The 19123-nt window shown below is 42.7% G+C and overlaps 1 protein-coding gene across 2 annotated transcripts in view; it reads left to right on the forward strand.

The window, feature by feature from the left end:
* Positions 1-816: 816 nt before the first annotated feature.
* ZFYVE1 (zinc finger FYVE-type containing 1) overlaps positions 817-19123 on the forward strand; it is a 58462-nt gene continuing 40155 nt past the window's right edge. Inside the window, exons 1-2 of one of the 2 annotated variants that reach the window (XM_081830285.1) lie at positions 817-1054; positions 2400-3330. In XM_081830285.1, coding sequence (XP_081686411.1) covers positions 2818-3330 — 513 coding nt within the window. In that variant the 5' untranslated portion in view covers positions 817-1054; positions 2400-2817. Of the gene's footprint in view, positions 1055-1203; positions 2264-2399; positions 3331-19123 lie in introns of those variants that run through there. The other variant, XM_081830286.1, reaches the window with a different exon arrangement.

Genomic DNA, 19123 nt, shown 5'->3' on the forward strand with positions numbered 1-19123 from the left:
ATTTCATGGAGGGGTTGAGCGATTTACCCAGCTTTCTAGAACAAGCGCTCAGTCTCCCGCATCTCAGACCAGGGCTCTTTTTATTACATCAGGCTTTCTTTCAGTGTCATTCCAAGAAATAAACAAAAATCCCCGGAAAGTGAAAGCACTAAACAAATATATGGCTTTTTAAGAAAAGCCAGATAACAATGTTAACCATTAGCCTGCACCGTAGCCCGCAAGCTTGTCTGAAAATGAACCCCGTCTAACTTAAAGATAAAATTCAGAAGTTCTAAAACTATGTAGAGAAGGTCGAAAAGTAAAAGGTAAGGTAAAAAAATTCAGCTTGGAGAACACCCATAAAGGGAAAACAAAACTCCAAGAAGAGTAAATTCTTTTATCATTTCTTTCTGGTCTTTTCCTAACTTGGGCAAGGTGAAATCAGGGAAGAGGAGATTGCCTGTTTTTACACATTTCTGAAGGAATCGTGTGCAATATGTGTTCGTGAAATAGAGTTATTTGCCTCAACTATACTACACATTACATCAGTCATCTAACTTAGCGCCATTCCCTCTCCGGGCACTACCCAAAACAACGCGCTGAAATCTTCGAACACCGCAGTAAATGCAAAAACTCCAAGTCCCGAAACGCTCGACGGCCAGTCTTCACCGCCTCCTCACAAGAGCAGCCTTTTTCGTCCTGGGAGTTGTAGTCATTTAGAGCCTTGATTTCCGGGATGTGGGGAAGGACGCACGTCCTGGGAACTACATTTCCCAGGAAGCTGTGCGCGCCCTTCTCCGCCCTCGCCGGCGTAGGACTCCACCCCCTCCCGCTCCTCTCTCCCTGGACTGCACTGCTCACGCCTTCCTGGTAGTCTGAGCTGGGAGAAGTTCACTCCGATCAGCTGATCCCAACTGACAACAGGAGAGGAGGAAGCCCGGGAGGCAGAGAAGGAGGAGGGGGGGGCGAGATGGAGATGAGGATGGATCCACCGGTGCCCTGAGGAACAGCCCCCGCCCCCGCAGGCGCCCTGCGGTCCCCCGACGCCGCCTTACCGCGGCCGAGCTGCTCCGTGGTGGGATCCCCGGGCCGCCGCGGGCGGGGAGGGAAGGGCACGGCCCAGCGCCGGGCGAGCTATAGTCCTGGAGCTCCGGCTGCCCCCGGGGGGGGAGGGGGCCGGGTGCGGCTGGGGTGGGGGTGGGGTGGTATAAACAATGGATTCGGCTCTAGCCTCTGCTAGCGTGGGGGCGGATTTTGGGGGACCTTCTTTGTTTAGACTCTGCTCGTGCCCCTCGGGTTGTGGTGGTGTTGCCCGGGAGAAAGGAAGGGTGAGGAACCCCCGGCTGGAGAGAGGTGTCGAGGTGGGGGCCCGAGTGGGCAGATTGTTTGCTTGGCCGGTCGGGCGGTGAGGTGTTCTTTTGAAGGTTGATTTTATATTTTTCTAAATTGTGGCGAATTTCGATTTTTGTTCCCGTTGTGGGAGCTGCTTGGGCATGGCTGAGGTTAGGGTGTAAATAAGGTCTCCTAGTCACTCCCTTGCCTTCCTTGTTTGTCTAAAAATAAGATTGATTGATTGATTACTAGAGGGAGGACTTTACATTTCGTTGGGGTATTAGAATGGAGGTCAAGGCTAAGAGGGGTTAAGAATGTAATTGTAGAAGTGACAAAAGCCTCTTTCCTGCCCCAGTTATCTTTTTTTCCCTTTCTTCTTTTTGAAGTTATTTTTAAGTTAGTTTTTGAGTGACAGAGAGAAAAATTATTTGTTATAACTCACTGCAGGCCTGGCTTTGCAGTGGGCCTTAGAGGAGGAATTCTGTCTCCTGTTGCTCCCTTTTTTTGCAATTAGAGAAGGGACAAAAGGAAGTACAATAATTGTTCTTTATTGTTTTTAAACATGACATGGTGACTTTTGTTTCCAGGCTTAAGGTCCTTCATAGACATTTGTCTAGAGTTGAAACAATCTAACTAGATCTGCCAAAGGCTTTGATGGAGCTAAAGTCTACATTATTATCATTTCTTTAGATTTTTACAGGTCTCTTTATTCACCTCATAAGTGTGTGCTGCAGGTTAGGGGAGTGCAGAGGGTTGTCCCTCCAAGGACTGTTTGCTTAATGATTTTGATTCTGAATTATTATAATAACTGGATGAACAGAGAATTTCAGTCTGTGAAATGAAGAGACAAAGTCTCTGAAATGCCTTGGGCCTAGAGATAGTGGCTGTTTTCAAAGGGAGGAGCCTTGCCCATGATTTTGAGAAGAAATTTCTAGGATCAGAAGTAGCCTGTGTAAGTTTTATAGTAAGGATGAGATTTCTCTCAGGAGTTCTGGCCTCATATTTAACCACAATCTTTTTTTTTTTTTTTTTTTTTAGGTGACTTCTGTTTTTAAATTAGTGAAATCCTTTTCCTTCCTCTATTGTAGGTATCCCCTGAAATATTGACTTGAGGTTGGATTATATTGCAGAGCTTCTGACCACTCTCTTTCACTACCAAACCCTTGTGGCTGAGGCCCAGCTGATGAGCCCACCTCAGTGAACCTATCGGATCTCTCTCATATAGCCATAAGAGACCCTTTCAAGTTAACTTTGACCACAACTTTGCTTGCACTTTATGGAGGATAAAACCATCAAACCAAATCAACGTTGCTGCTGACACAGGAATCTTGGAGGCAGAAAATTAAAAATTCCAACATTCGTGAGTGTGAAGAATTCTGATAGGACACCGAAGGTTTGTTTTGTTTTTGTTTTTTTTTAAGGTGTTCAGAATCCAGTGAAAGTTCTGCAGTCCTCAGACTCAAAAGCCTTTGTCTTCACTCCTGGGGAAAGCCCAGGGACCGGTCTATGGTGGGTGATTTCCTTGCCAATCTGAGTATGAGTGCTCAGACGTCCCCAGCAGAGAAGGGCCTGAATCCGGGGCTGATGTGCCAGGAAAGTTACGCCTGCAGCGGGACTGACGAAGCGGTCTTTGAGTGTGATGAGTGCTGCAGTCTGCAGTGTCTCCGCTGCGAGGAGGAGCTCCATCGGCAGGAGCGCCTGAGAAACCATGAGCGGATAAGGCTCAAACCTGGCCACGTCCCTTACTGCGACCCCTGCAAGGGCACCAATGGGCATTCGCCGGGTATTAGGCAGAGGGCAGCCGTGAGGTGCCAGACCTGTAAAATCAACTTGTGCTTGGAGTGCCAGAAGAGGACTCATTCCGGGGGTAACAAAAGGAGACACCCTGTTACTGTGTACCATGTCACTAAGGTCCAGGGACTACTGGAGGAAGAAGAGCTGGATGAGGAGACCAGGAGGAAGAAGATGACTGAGAAGGTCGTGAGTTTCCTCCTAGTAGATGAAAATGAAGAAATTCAGGTGAGCCTGTGGGTGAAGTGCGAGTCCTGTGGTCGTGCAGCAGACTTGTTGTTGGAAGATAGCTCTCAAAAGGAAAAGTCCAAGAAGAGCTCACATTTGATCATTAAAGGGCAAGACCCCTGAAAGCTTAAGTTGGGTGGAGTCAGATTTCGTCATTTAACTGGTTGTGTGACCTCGGGCTGAATTACTTTATCTCTCTGAGCCTTAGTTTTGTCATCTATAAATTGGAGACAGTGCCTACTTCTTCGGGTGGTTGTGAGGATGAAATGGTACCATGTGTGTAAAGCCTGTTGCATAACAAATGCTCAGAACATGGTAGCTGTTGTTGTTATCGTGTTACTGGGGTTATTGTGAGGGAGATCCGACTTAGATCAGCTTTCTGAGTGAGAGCGCTTGGCAAGTTGATAAATGGGACTGATGAGGGGCTGTGTGTGCAGGGTAGGAGACACCGTGGGTCCTCTAGGAGTGCCAGGCAGCAAGTCATAAACCTGCTAGCTCAATTTAGAGAGAGGGGTGGTCTTTAAAAAGTGGCTTTTGATAAGGAGAGTATTCTGCCAGATGGCCTCTTTTCCTGTACAGGCTGATAGGAAAAGCCAGTGAGGGCACCTGCCATTACAGAAGGACTGGAGAATATTTGATTGGATTCTGAGTTGGGGCAAGGGTAGAGTGTGATGGGAGCAAGCTGGGGAGATTGTGGCGTGTGACAGTTGGGGGTGACTACGGAAGGGGTGGTATAACGTTTATACTTTCCAGGGAAAGTAGTATAATGTCCATGCTTTTGAGTGAAGACTGTTTGAGTTCCGTGCTTGCTTCTCCACTCACCGTGTAACCGTGGAGAGTGATTTGAGCTTTGTGCCTCAGTCTCGCTTGTACTTCCCAGTAGTAATTGAGAAGATTCTGAGAGAGAGTAAGGAATGGAAATGGAAGGGCCCTTATCACAGGGCCTGGCACATAGTGTCCAGTACCAGCTCCTTGTTTCTGTCAGTGTCTGTGGTAAATTGACTGGGTACTTTGCAGCAGTGATGACTCCTCAAGTCTCCAGGTTGGGGGAGAACCTTTGTAAGTTGCTGTTTGACACTCCAGTTGCTCACTAAGAATTTTTCAGCTCTGTCTTTTTCCTCCTTGGTAAGGTTATAGAAATGCATTACATCATGATTCCATTGTCAGCTAAATACTTTGCTAACACAGACTTCTTTATTGGCTGAGAGGGACTAATGGAGTTATGGAAGAGTGACCCAGATCCCAGTCTGCCTCCCTTGTTAGCAATAATGTCTTCATTATGGTTATGCTCTAATTGGGTGACTGTGGACTAAATATTTTATAAATGGAACACTTGGACTTGGATGATTCTTGTTGGTTTTGCCACCAATTCAGCCTATGGAAAGTCATATTTTGGATTGCTGTCACTTTTGTAAAGCAAGAGGAAGATTTGGAATGAACCAGTAATCCTCATGGATGTTGTGTTGGCACCAAAAAGTATTTTTTGAGGGGAGGAGGATGTGTATTTTTTTCTTTTTGTGCCATTGATACATGTTCCTTAGTGTAGAGAATTAGGAAAATATATGGAAGTGTAATGAAGAAGACAAATCCAACTACGCAGAGATGATATTTGTTCATCTTTTTTCTTGGAGTGTATAATAATGTATGTAATTGGGTTGTTTGTAAAGATTCCTCCTGCTTTGCTTTCCTTCTTAAACACTGACCACTTCCCATGAAGTAACAATTTCTTAAGCTTAAGCAGCACTGGTTAGGACTAACGGATTAGACATAGAATTTATTCTTTTTAGGTGGTGATTTGTTCTCCCAGAGTCACAGTGGAAAAATACTTTGAGAGAATGTCTGGTTCTGTTTTCTAATGTGAATGTCCAAAACAATTAGATGATTGTCTAATCTGAATCTAGATTATAAATTCAGCCAGCATGTGAACTCCTGGAGAGCAGGACCGGGTGTTAGGCCCTGTGTCATGCACAATGGTAGGTAGGTACATTGTCAGCGCATAAATACCTGTTGATAGGTCGGTGATGTCACGTTTCAACTTCAGTTTTTAAAAAATGGGTATCGTGCACATACCTAGTTAAAACCTAAAATAACATAAAAAGGCATATGATCGCAAGAGTTTCCCTCCTACTCCATCCCCTTAGTCTCCTCCTTTAGAACAATCACCACGAGCAATGAACTACGTGCCCTTTTAGAGTTTTTTGACATGTATTTATTAACGTATGTATGTATCCTTTTTATTTTTATTTATTATTTTTTAAAGATTTTATTTATTTATTTGACAAAGAGAGAGAGTGAGAGAGGGAACACAAGCAGGGGGAGTGGGAGAGGGAGAAGCAGGCTTCCCGCTGAGCAGGAAGCCCGATGTGGGACTCGATCCCAGGACCCTGGGATCATGACCTGAGCCGAAGGCAGACGCTTAACGGCTGAGCCACCCAGGCACCCTATCCTTTTTATTTTTAAACAAAAATGAAATCTGATATGCTTACTGTTCTGTCCCTCAGCTTTTTTTCACTAAAGGATACATCTTATTGCTATATCAGTACATCTTATCAGTACATTGAGGTCTACCTCATTATTTAAAGGCTGTCTACTATTTTGTTGAATGGGTTTTCTGTAATTTGAGCCTGTTAGTGGATACTTGAGTAGTTAAAAACAAGGATATATTGACTATCCTGTGAATCTATTTAGAAGTGGAATCTCTTTGTCAAATGATATGTGCATTTTATTTTATATATTTTATTTTTTTAAAGATTTTATTTATTTATTATAGAGAGAGAGCGTGCATGTGCATGAGCGGGGGGGAGGGCGCAGAAGGAGAGGGAGAAGCAAACTCCCTACTGAGCAGGGAGCAGCAGACTCCCTACTGAGCAGGGAGCCCGACCATGTGGGGCTTCATCCCAGGACCTGGAGATCATGACCTGAGCCCTAGGCAGATGCTTAACCGACTGAGCCTCCCAGGCACCCCTAATATGTGTATTTTAAATTTATAGATACTACCAAATTTCTGAACCTCATTTTCTTCGCCTCTGAAGTACTTCGGTGAGTCCCCTGGGTTCTGATATTGACTCACAATAGCTAAAATTTAAAAAGCTCTTAACTATGGTTGTTAGGAGCTGTTAGGAACTGTTCTTAGCACTTGTATGAACTCATTTAATCCTGATGATAACTGTGTATTAGTTTCTTATTACTGTGGTAGCAAATTCCCAACATTTAATGGCTTAAAACAACGCAAATTTATTTTCTTACAGTTTGGAGGTCAGAAGTCTGGAAATGGGTCTGTATGGCTGTGTTTCTTGTGGGACTCCAGGGGAGTGTTTCTTTCCTTTTCTAGCTTCAGGAGGCCACCTACATTCTTTGGCTTGTGGCCCCATTGTCTAGCTTCAAAGACAGCAATGTAACATCCTCCAATCCCTCTTTCTGTCTCTCCACTTCTGTTGTCATATGTCCTTCTTGGCCCTCTTGCCTCCCTTTTACAAGGACACTTTGATTAGGTTGGACCCACTTGGATAATCTAGCACTGTGTCCTCCTCTCAAGGTGTTTAATGCAGTCACATCTGTAAAGTTACTTTTGCTACATAAAATGAGCTATTCACAGCTCTTGGGGATTAGATCGTGGTGAGTAGGGGGTGCAGTTTCAGCCTACCACACCTCATGAAGTAAGTTGTAGTCAGTTTGGACTGCTGTGTATGATAGAATACCATATGCCATTAAATTATATATCGTCCGGTAGCATATAAACAACAGAAGCTTATTTCTTGCAGTTCTGGAGGCTGGGAAGTCCAAGATCAAGGTGCTAGCAGCTTTGGTGTCTGGTGATGACTGACTTCCTAATTCATAGACAGCCATCTTCTCTTCTCCCTCTGTCCTCAGATGGTGGAAGGGAGTTCCAGAATCTCTTTTATAAGGGCACTAATCTTATTAATGAAGACCTCCCTTCATGACCTGATCACCTCCCAAAAACCCCACCTCCTAATACGGTCACATTAGGGGTTAGATTTCAACATGAATTTTGGGGGAACACAAACATTTCATTTATAGCATTGTGTTTTATAGGTGAGGACATTGAAGCACAGAGATGAAGTAACTTGCCAGGATCAAGTTACAGTAAGTGGCAGAGGATTTGAACATAAGTATCGGGCTTTAAAATCCTTGCTGTAACTATGACACTCCAGTTGCCTCTGACCAAGTCTGTTAAGCTTTCTGATTAAGCTTTTTATGGCCAGTACCATCAGCTCATCAATTCCTCAGGGCTGCTTGCTGTGAGGAGCAAAGAAAGCACAGCTCTATAAAATGCAAGACAGGGTTTTTGAAGAACTGTTTACTCACAATAGTAAAGATTCTGTGAGTTAGGCCCCATCTTCATTTTTCTTTTTATGTTTCTAGGCATTTGTGGGTTTTGACTATTTTCAGTTTTGTCCATAGGAATTATTTTAGAAGCTCGTAGGCTGTAACATATGTGTGGTTTTCTCAAATTCTTTGGCCTAGTGTCTCCTAAGATTTGTTGCTTATGGTTTAAGTGTTATTCAGTTTCTTTTGGGAAACCTGAAAGTTCCTTTTAGAAACAAAAAAGTTCCTTTTAGAAGTGTGAATTTTATCATTACCTTGTTATTTGAGTGTGTACTATAGTGCTAAATTTGAGGAGAGACTGGCTTTTGGTCTCAGAAGCAAGAATTCATTTGTGGCTCTTAAATGGACACATTTGGTCTATTAGCCAAAAGCATTCATTAATTGATCACAAGTACTGAGCATATACTGTGTGCCAGGCACTTTCTAGGTTCCAGGGATACGTGGCTAATAAGACTTGGTTCGTGGCATCATAGACTTACCATTCAAGCAGGGAAAGTGGAGTTCACATGTGTAAAACGCATAAAAAGGGATCAGGTGTAGTATTAAGCAAGAATGACTTGGAAGCTACTTGTGCAGGATGATCAGGGAAGGTTTTATTGTAGAAATGACTTTTAAGCAAAGACCTGATGGATACTACCACCTGGGGATATAGACCTCCAGGCAGAGGGCAATGGGAACAAGTAGAAGGTGGATGGGATGTTCGGGGTGTAGGAAGAATGCCAGTATGGTTGGAGAGAGCTGGCAGAGAGTGGTAAGGGCAGAAGCACAGAGGTAAATGGGTTCCAGATCATGTGGGGCCTTGCAAGCCATAGAAAAAAGCTTGGCTTTTAAGTGTAATGGGAAGCACCAGACTGCTTTATGGTAGTTAAGTCACATGATCTGACAGAAGTTTTCAAGAAATGGCTTCAGTGTAAAGACTAGATTGAGGTGACTGGCGGGGGTGGGGCAAGAAGAAAAGCAGGGAGACCACTTAGGAGGCCATTGTAGAAGATAAGGTGAGAGGTGGCTTCGATTTGGTGTTACCGTTGACATTGGGGAGATGGAAGGACACTGATGAGAGCTTCGGGGTTGGTGAACACATGGCCATTGTGGGGAGAGGTGTGCCTGGAGAGGGCATGGAAGCTCCTCACCCTTTCCCCATACCTCTCCCTACACATCTCTGCATCTGGCTGTTGATTTGTATCCTTTATCATATCCTTTAATAAACTGGTAAGTATTTAAAAAAAAAAAGGAAAGACTGATGAATTTGGGACAAAATTTGGGTGTAAAACAGGAATGCTGTTGCAGAGTGGAGGGTGAGGAATGAGAGAACTTTCAGTGGTGACTTGACTCCTTGGCATTTTGTTTGTGCAGATCTCACCGGCTTAATACCCTGTATCTTCCTGATTTGATAAAACTAAAAGTCTTTAAGAACCTGATTCGTACAATAAAGAGTTAAATTAATCTCATTTGGTATTATCTAACACAGTGGTTCTCAACCAGGAGTGATTTTGCTCTCCCAGAGGGCATTTGGCAATGTTGAGAGACATCTTTGGTTGTCACAACTGGGGGATGTGCTACTGGCTAATGGGTAGAGGCCAGGGTGTTGGTAAATATGTTACAACACATAGGGCAGCCCCCCACAAAAAGAATGATCTGGTACAAAATGTCAGTTGTGCTCTGATTGAGAAATTGATTTAACGGATGAAGGTTTGGTCTAATAGGAGATCTGTATTCTGGTGACATGGCAAACATACCAGGGACAAAAAGTTTAAGCTATGCACCAGTTTTTCCTCCCTCTCTTGGTTCTGTTTGCTCCCCAGAAGTAATGTAGCTGAAATCAGTATTCTCTTTTGGCATACTTGGCAACCTCTCCAGTGAAATGGTTACTTTCTTCTGTGTTGTATTCATTGATTTTTGTAGGCCTCAGTGGAACTGTGCTAGGAAAACCAGAGGACTTGCAGGTCCATTATTTAGAGTCCATAGTGAGTAAACAATCCACACTGATAAGTCATCCATAAGCTCTTGAACTTAGAGACAACACCCTTAGCAAGTAACTCAAAGGTTAGAAGAATAAAGTTCTGACAATTGGATTTCTTAGTGGAGGAAGAGGATAGTATTTTTCTATTTGTTGTGTCTTGTGAGGGATTCAGACATCCTGTCTTATCTGAATGTTTACTGGTCAGAGAAAAAAGTGAACAATTGTCTTTTTTTTATTCGTATGCATATCTTTAAACCCCATATAAGTTTTTCTTTTTTTCATAACCACCCCATTCTCTTCTTTGTCCCTTTTCTACAAACTTCCTTTGGCTGTCTTCTTTCTGAGAAAGTAGAGCAGCAAACTGACGAGAAATTTCACCTGTTTCCCTTTCAGGGTCATGACCCCTGACTAGGACATTAGGAGAGCCTAGGAGCTTCTCATGCCAAAGACTCCTCAAGGGAAGTCCTCTCACGCTGAACGTGCAAGGTGATAAGGAAGCGCAGTGACCCAGGAACAGCCAATGACACGCTAAGCAAGTGTCCACTGGGGCAGGCCTTCCTTGACTCAGAGATCTACAGTCTTGGCCCACTCGGAAATGGGAGGCCAAAGTGAGCCTTCTTCATTCCTTCTTCAGCACAGTGGTGGACTTTCTCTCACTGAGACCGTTCCTTTAAGAAGACCCATCACGTTGCTTGGCTGCTTCACTTGTTTACAGTCCCAGAATAGTGTGGCTCAAAATACTGGGACTTGGCTTTTTTTTTTTTTTAACTGGTTAAAGGAGACATTATTCTTGTGAGATTCTGGAATGGAAACCAGCAGAGCATGTTTTCATACTGTATGGGAACCCTTGACCACAAACTGGCTCTGCTGGTCTGCACCATTTTTGTGCCCCTTCTGTCTTGGACTTAATCTGCTAGTGACCCCTCTGGCCTTGTCATCTGCTTCCTGGTCTAGGGTACCTTGTTGGGGCTTGGTCTTACAGACAGGCTGGCAGAAACCCTTGAGGACTTAATTCTGGCCAACAGGTCATGAGCCAGGGGAATCAATGTAAATCGTGGAACTTCCCCATTTTTGCTCTGCACATGGCCAAACCATTACAGTGTAAGGACTAGTTTTAGTGCTGTGGCTGGTTAGCCTTTGGCAAGTTCTGGTCAGTACCTGGATATATGTGCTGCAGTATTAATTCTTGGGTGCCGTATAAGAAAATATAACAAAAAAACCATAGATCTGCTTAGGGGCTGTCAAAATCATAAGCAATAATTGGCTGAGTAGCAGACGCTCCCTCCCCCATCACTGTTTTTTGCTTCTAGAAACCCAAGGAAAAGCCCCTTTTGCTTGGTAATAGTCAGGGGAAGGCATTGGATGGAATTACTGGGAAATGCAGGGTTGAGGATGACTCAGGCAAACAGAAGGAGGAAAGGGCCCCTATTATGTGCTTCCGGTTTCTGCTCAGCATCTTCTGAGCTTTCTCAGCCTTGGGCTCATTCAGTTCTAACAGGGTCCTGGCATTTAACTTGGGAGGCTATTTTTTTTAGTACAGGGCTTTTTAAAATTTGACCCATATAAGCCATCAAAACCACTGTGAGTCAGCTTTTCAGGGAACCTGTCTTTAACTCTTTCAGGTCACCTCCTGTTTGTGTGATTCTCTTTCTTTCTGTTGTTACTTCCTTGAAGTGATTGATTTTTCTGGAATAGGGCAAATATTTGGCTTTTTGAGCCAGGGTTAATAGAATAGGCAGATTTCTTATTAAGTTGACCTTATATGTTTTTCCTGTGGAGGCATCTCCTGCATGTAGCATCCTTGAGTTTATCCTGGAGATTGCGTAGCACGGAAGTGCTTCTGACAGCTGGTTAAACTTTCTGGGGGGGGGCGGCGCTTTGCAGGAGCTCCCATGAGACTATTTCTGAGGTTAGAACTGCTAAATGTATTGGTGAAGGAGGGAAAGAAAACAAGGACATAGGGGGCCACCTGGGTGGCTCAGTTGATTGAGCTCCTGACTTTGGCTCAGGTTATGATCTCAGGATTCTGGGATCGAGCCCCCCATCGGACTCCCCGCTTAGGGAGTCTGCTTGTCTATCTCCCTCTCGCTCTGCCCCTCCCCTCACTCGTGCGTGCTCTCTCTCTCTCTCAGATAAATAAATAAAATCTTTACAAAAAACAAAAACAAAAAAACCCCACAAGGATATAGAAAGTTCCAGGCAAGAAGAATTGGAAGGACATATGGGAAGGGATACAGAGGGACTTTTGGAGGCAGGAGAGCATGGATGTTTCCTGGGAACCTGTTTTGTTCATTTTCCCATTTTTCCAGTGGCTTTTGGCCAGCAGTTAAGAGACTCTTTGACTGGTTCGTGTGGTCAGTTTGGTGGTGACTGGAGTTCTTGGGCAGAGATGTAGGTATACCAGCCATATAAAGCACCTGACCTCTGGCTTGACCTCACTGGAGGATGATTTTACTTTCTGGTAGCTTCTGGAATTTTTTTCTGCTTCCCAATTTCCTTCTATTTGAGATTGAATTATTGCTGTCTTTCCCAGGGAATTTGACTCTAGATGTTAGAATGTTTGAAAAGAACTGACAGCCTGGTTCCTGCACGTAGTCACAGACATCCTAAATTCAAGTTAAGAGACAGCATGATCCTGAGCAGTTCAGTTCTAGAGTATTCTAGAAATTCCTCTGCTTTCTAGCCCAATCCTTTCTGCCTGGTGAGTGTCATCCAAATGGCTAAACTTGTTTTCCATAATCTCTCATAACCTTTTCTTTCAAAGTACTCAATTCAGTTTATCTGTATCACTCAGCAGCAGTCATAAACATTTATTGAACGTCAATTATGTGCCTTATTAGTTTGAGTAATCTCTATGGAAAATGTTTTAAAATGAAAATTCAGAGGTAAGTGAGCCTGGGCGGTCGGGGGAGGAGATGGCAGAGGCTTCACTCTCAGGACAGCTTAACTCTCTTTTGTACTTGTCTGTGAGTAGAGGCTGTTTGAGGATCCCATAATTCTTTTTGTACACCCTCTCTGGTCCTGCTTGGTGACCATGGTTTAGTTTGAGGTCATAGGTCATAGGTGACCGCATAGGCACTGTTGCCTTTTTCCCTCATCTTTCTCTCCAGTCAGTTTTGTTAATTAGATCTAGACTGTGACTGATGAACAGATGGACAGATGGACAGCCTGCTTGCCTGTCTTTTTCTGTCTTCTTTCTTTCCTACCCTGTCTCCTCCCTCTCTCCCTGCCCTCCCTTTCCTTGTTCTTCCTTCTCTTTCCCCTTCTCCTCCCTTGCCTTTCCTTCCTTCTTCCCTTCCCTCATCATTCTCTCCCACTGTCCTTTCCTCCTCCCTTCCTCTACTTCCCCCTACCCCCTTCATGAATTAAGAAGTTAAATCTGCCAGTGCCAAGGGGGAAAAGTTTCTTTCTAGAACTAAATAGAAATGATTTTAGGTTTATGTTCTGTTTTGGGTTGTGTATGACATTTCTCTTCCATTTTCATTACCACAGAAAATTGCATTCACTACATTGTTTTTATTTTTATTTTTTTATTTTTTAAGATTTTATTTATTTATCAGAGAGAGAGAGACAGAGGCAGGCAGAGGGAGAAGCAGGCTCCTTTGCTCAGCAAAGAGCCCGATGTGGGACTCGATCCCAGGACCTTGGGATCATGACCTGAGCCAAAGGCAGACGCTTAACTGACTGTGCCACCCAGGCATCCCCACTACATTGTTTTTAAAAGGATTGACCTAAAAAGTTTTTGGCTTCATAGTGCAGCCTTCCTTGGGCACCATATTAAAAAGAGTAGCCCCTGCCCTGGCCTTGTATTTCTAGTCTTCTCTCCTGATTTTTTCACACTACTTACCACCATTTGACATAACATGTACTTTTATCTATCTGTCTATTTATCTATCTATTTATTTTTAAGATTTATTTATTTTAGAGAGAGAGAGAGTGCCAGCGTGTACGGGAGCGGCAGGAGGGGCATAGGGAGAGGGAGAGAGAGAGAATCTCAAGCAGACTCCCTGCTGAGCATGGAGCCCAATGTGGGACTCGATCTCATGACCCTGAGATCATGACCCGAGCTGAAACCTTGAGCCAGATGCCTAGCTGACTGAGCCACCCGGGTGCCCCTCATATGTACTTTTAAAAATCAGGTTTGTTGTGATATAGTTTCTGTGTGATATAATATATGCATTTTAAGTGTATGGTTCTGTGGGTTTTGATAAATGTATATCCACATGTATAAAAACCACCACAATCAAGATACAGAACATTTCCATCCCCCAGAAAGGTTCCTCAGCAGTCACTGATCTGTTTTCTATCACTATAGATTTGGTTTTCCTAGAGTTTCATATAAATAGAATCATGCAGTACTGTTTTGGGTCTGGCTGCTTTCAATCACTGTAATGTTTTGGAGCAGGGGATCATTCATGTTGTATGTCCCAGGTCACTTCTTTTTATTGCTGAGTAGTATTCCATTGCATGGATCTACCACAATTTGTTCATCTGTTGACTTGTTTTTTGGTGTGTGTGCTATATATTTTAATTGTTTGAATATGGTCTTTCTTCTTCCCCATTAGAATATAGGCTCCATGAGGGCAGTTATTTATTTTTTTATTGAGGTGTAATTTGCATCACACGAAATGAACCCCATGGTAAAGTGAGTGAGTCGGTGGTGTGTAGTACATTCACGGTTTTGTGCAGCCACCACTCTGTCTAGTTCTCAAACATTTTCTTTTTTTTTTAAAGATTTTATTTATTTATTTGAGAGAGAGAATGAGATAGAGCATGAGAGGGGGGAGGGGCAGAGGGAGAAGCAGACTCCCCGCTGAGCAGGGAGCCCGATGCGGGACTCGATCCCGGGACTCCGGGATCATAACCTGAGCCGAAGGCAGTCGCTTAACCAACTGAGCCACCCAGGCGCCCAGTTCTCAAACATTTTCATCATCCCGAGTGACAACTCTGTGCCTATTAAGCAGTCTGTTCCAGGGAGGTGACTTTTTTGGTCTTTTTTTATGTAACTTTTATTATTTTCCTGTTATAAAAACGAGACTCTGGGGCGCCTGGGTGGCTCAGATGGTTAAGCGTCTGCCTTCGGCTCAGGTCATGATCCCAGGGTCCTGGGATCGAGGCCCGCATCGGGCTCCCTGCTCCTTGGGAGCCTGCTTCTCCCTCTGCCTCTCTCTCTCTCTCTGTCATGAATAAATAAATAAAATCTTTAAAACAAAACAAAACAAAACAAAAAAAACGAGACTCTGCATGTTAAAATACTGAAAATACAGAACTATGGAAAAGTACAGAATTTTATCTTAATTTTACAATAAAAGAAGGCCACTAGTACCTCATTTCTTTTTAATGTTGCATTTACTTTTTTTTAAAAACAGTTTTATTGAAGGACACCTGGGTGGCTCAGTCGGTTAGGCATCTGACTCTTGATCTCTAGGTTGTGAGTTCAAACCCTGCATTGTGCTCCATGCTGGACTTGGAACCTACTTAAAAAAACCAAAACAAAACAGTTTTATTGAGATATGATTCACATACTATAAATTCACCCATTTAAAGTATACAATTAATTGGCTTTTAGTATATTCATGGATATGTACAACTATCACCACAGTCACCTTTAGAAAATTAAAAAAAAAAACCACATCATTTTCGTTGGGCAGTGATTTTTGTCTCTTCTGTTCATCAGCATCTAGAACAGTGTTTGGCATATAGTAGGTACTCGATATTTGTTGAATGAATGAAATGCACTCATGAGGATAAATCAGCTTAATCATTAATTCAGTAAACATTTAATCAGTGCCTATGTGCTGACAACTGAGGACAGTAGAAAGTGGCACTCAGATACTGAGCTTGCCCTCAGGGAGAGGACAGTCCAGCGGTAACAGAAGACAAATACATGGAAATAAGATGGATGATGTCAGAGTGGTATAGAGAGGATGTTATAGAAATTCAGAGGAGGGGGATACTGCTGGAGGGGTTACTATTACTGACTTTGTTTTTATTTTTTAAATTTTTTAATGTTTTTACATTTCTTGTATTTTGTTTTCTAATACATTGCTTCTAGTGTAAAAACATAACAGTTACTTGTATTTTGACTGTATCTTGTGACATTGCTAAATTTATTAAGAACTTTGAGTGCTTTTTTTTAAAAATTTAAATTCAATTAACATAATGTATTATTAGTTTCAGAAGTAGAGGTCAGTGATTCATCAGTCTTTTTTTTTTTTAAGATTTTATTTATTTGAGAGAGAGAGAGCACAGAGGGAGAGGGAGAAGCAGACTCCTCACTGAGCAGAGAGCTCAGTGGATGCGGGGCTCGATCCCAGGATCCAGAGATCGTCACCTGAGCTGAAGGCAGATGCTTCACTGACTGAACCACCCAGGCGCCCCCATCAGTCTTACATAATACCCAGTGCTCATTACATCACATGCCCTCCTTAATGTCCATCACCCACTTATTCCTTCCCCTCCAGCAACCCTCACTTTGTTTCCTATGATTAAGAGTTTCTTATGGTTTGTCTCCCTCTCTGATTTCATCTTGTTTTATTTTTTCCACTCTTCCCCTATGATCCTGTTTTTTTTTTTTTTTTTTGGTGCAAAAAGGTGATTTTATTAAAGCGCAGGACAGGACCCGTGGGCAGAAAGAGCTGCTGATCCTGTTTTGTTTCTTAAATTCCACATATGAGTGAAATCATATGATAATTGTCTTTCTCTGATTGACATTTTACTTAGCATAATACCCTCTAGTTCCATCCACGTCGTCGCAAATGGCAAGATTTCATTTTTTTGATGGTGGTATTCCATTGTATATATGTACCACTTTTTTTTTTTTTAAGATTTTATTTATTTATTTGACAGAGAGAGACACAGCGAGAGAGGGAACACAGCAGGGGGAGTGGGAGAGGGAGAAGCAGGCTTCCCACTGAGCAGGGAGCCAGATGTGCGGTTCGATCCCAGAACCCTGGGATCATGAACTGAGCCAAAGGCATACGCTTAACGACTGAACCACCTGGGCGCCCCATATATATACCACTTATTTATCCATTCATCTATCAATGGACGTCTGGGTTCTTTCCATAATTTGGCTATTGTGGACATTGATATAAACATTGGGGTGCAGGTGCCCCTTCAGATCACAAATTGTATCTTTGGGGTAAATGCCTAGTAGTGTAATTGCTGGGTCATAGGGTAGCTCTATTTTTAACTTCTTGAGGAACCTCCATACTGTTTTCCAGAGTGGCTGCACCAGTTTGCATTCCCACTGATAGTGTAAGAGGGTTCCTCTTTCTCCTCATTCTCGCCAACATCTGTTGTTTCCTGACTTGTTAATTTTAGCCATTCTGACTGGTGTGAAGTGGTATCTCATTGTGGTTTTGATTTGTATTTCCCTGATGCTGTGAGTGATGTTGAGCATTTTTTCATGTGTCTTTTGGCTATTTGTATGTCTTTGGAGAAATGTCAGTTCATGTCTTCTGCCCATTTCTTGATTGGATTACTTTTTCTTTGGGTGTTGAGTTTGATAAGTTCTTTATCAAAGATAAGAACTTATATCTGATAATACATTTGCAAATATCTTCTCCCATTCTGTCCTTGGTTTTGTCAACTGTTTCCTTTGCTGTGCAAAAGCTTTTAATCTAGATGAAGTCGCAATAGTTCATTTTTGCCCTTGCTTCCCTTGCCTTTGGCGATGTGTCTAGTAAGAATTTGCTATGGTTGAGGTTGTAGAGGTTGCTGCCTGTGTTCTCCTCTAGGATTTTGATGGATTCCTGTCTCACATTTAGGTCTTTCATCCATTTTGAATTTACTTTTGTGTATGGCGTAAGGAAATGGTCCAGTTTCATTCTTCTGCATTTGGCTGTCCAACACCATTTGAAGAGACTGTTTTTTCCATTGGTTATTCTTCCCTGCTTTGTTGAAGATTAGTTGACCGTAGGGTTGAGGGTCCATTTTTGCGTTCTCTATTCTGTTGCATTCATCTGTGTGTCTGTTTTTGTGCTAGTACCATACTATCTTGATGATTATAGCTTTGTAATAGAGCTTGAAGTCCGGAATTGTGATGCCACCAGCTTTGGTTTTCTTTTTCAACATTCCTTTGGCTATTTGGGGTCTTTTCTGGTTCCATACAGATTTTAGGATTATTTGTTCCAGCTCTGTGAAAAAAGTTGATGGTATTTTGATACGGATTGCATTGAATGTATAGATTGCTCCAGGTAGCATAGACATTTTAACAATATTTGTTCTCCCAATCCATGAGCATGGAACAGTTATCCATTTCTTTGTGTCTTCCTCAATTTCTTTCATGGGTGTTCTGTAGTTTTCTGAGTACAGATCCTTTGCTCTTTGGTTAGGTTTATTCTTAGGTATCTTAATGGTTTTTGGTACAATTGTAAATGGGATCACTCTTTAATTTCTCTTTCTTCTGTCTCATTGTTAGTGTATAGAAATGCAACAGATTTCTGTGCATTTATTTTATATCTTGCCACTTTGCTGAATTCCTGTATGAGTTCTAGCAATTTTGGGGTGGAGTCTTGGGTTTTCCACACAGAGTATCACGTCATCTGCGAAGAGTGGGAGTTTGACTTCTTTGCTGATTCGGATGCCTTTTATTTCTTTTTGTTGTGTGATTGCTGAGGCTAGGACTTCCAGTACTGTGTTGAACAATAGTGGTGAGAGTGGACATCCCTGTCATGTTCCTGACCTTAAGGGAAAAGCTCTCAGTTTTTCCCCACTGAGCATGATATTTGCTGTGGGCTTTTTGTATATGGCTTTTATGATATTGAGGTATGTTCCCTCTATCTCTTCACTGTGAGGAGTTTTAATCAAGAAAGGATGCTGTACTTTGTCAAATGCTTTTTCTGCATCTATTGAGAGGATCATATGGTTCTTGTCCTTTCTTTTATTAATGTAGTGTATCACATTGATTGTTTTGTGGATGTTGAACCACCCTTGCAGCCCAGGAATAAATCCCACTTGGTCGTGGTGAATAATCCTTGTATTTATTTATTTTATTTTATTTTATTTTTTTAAAGATTTTATTTATTTATTTGACAGAGAGAGACACAGCGAGAGAGGGAACACAAGCAGGGGGAGTGGGAGAGGGAGAAGCAGGCTTCCCGCTGAGCAGGGAGCCCGATGCGGGGCTCAATCCCAGGACCCTGAGACCATGGCCTGAGCCGAAGGCAGACGCTTAACGACTGAGCCACCCAGGCACCCCGGTGAATAATCCTTTTAATGTACTGTTGGATCCTGTTGGCTAGTATCTTGGTGGGAATTTTTGCATCCATGTTCATCAGGGTTATTGGTCTGTAATTCTCCTTTTTGGTGGGGTCTTCGTCTAGTTTTGGGATCAAGGTAATGCTGGCCTCATAGAAAGAGTTTGGAAGTTTTCCTTCCATTTCTGTTTTTTGAAACAGCTTCAGAAAAATAGGTATTAATTCTTCCTATTATTGACTTTAAATAGTTCTAGCAATGTTCTTACTTCACCAGGGCTCTGCT

The sequence above is a fragment of the Leptonychotes weddellii genome, chromosome 9, assembly GCF_054177405.1.
Source record: "Leptonychotes weddellii isolate Sample4059 chromosome 9, ASM5417740v2, whole genome shotgun sequence".
Lineage (NCBI taxonomy): Eukaryota > Metazoa > Chordata > Mammalia > Carnivora > Phocidae > Leptonychotes > Leptonychotes weddellii.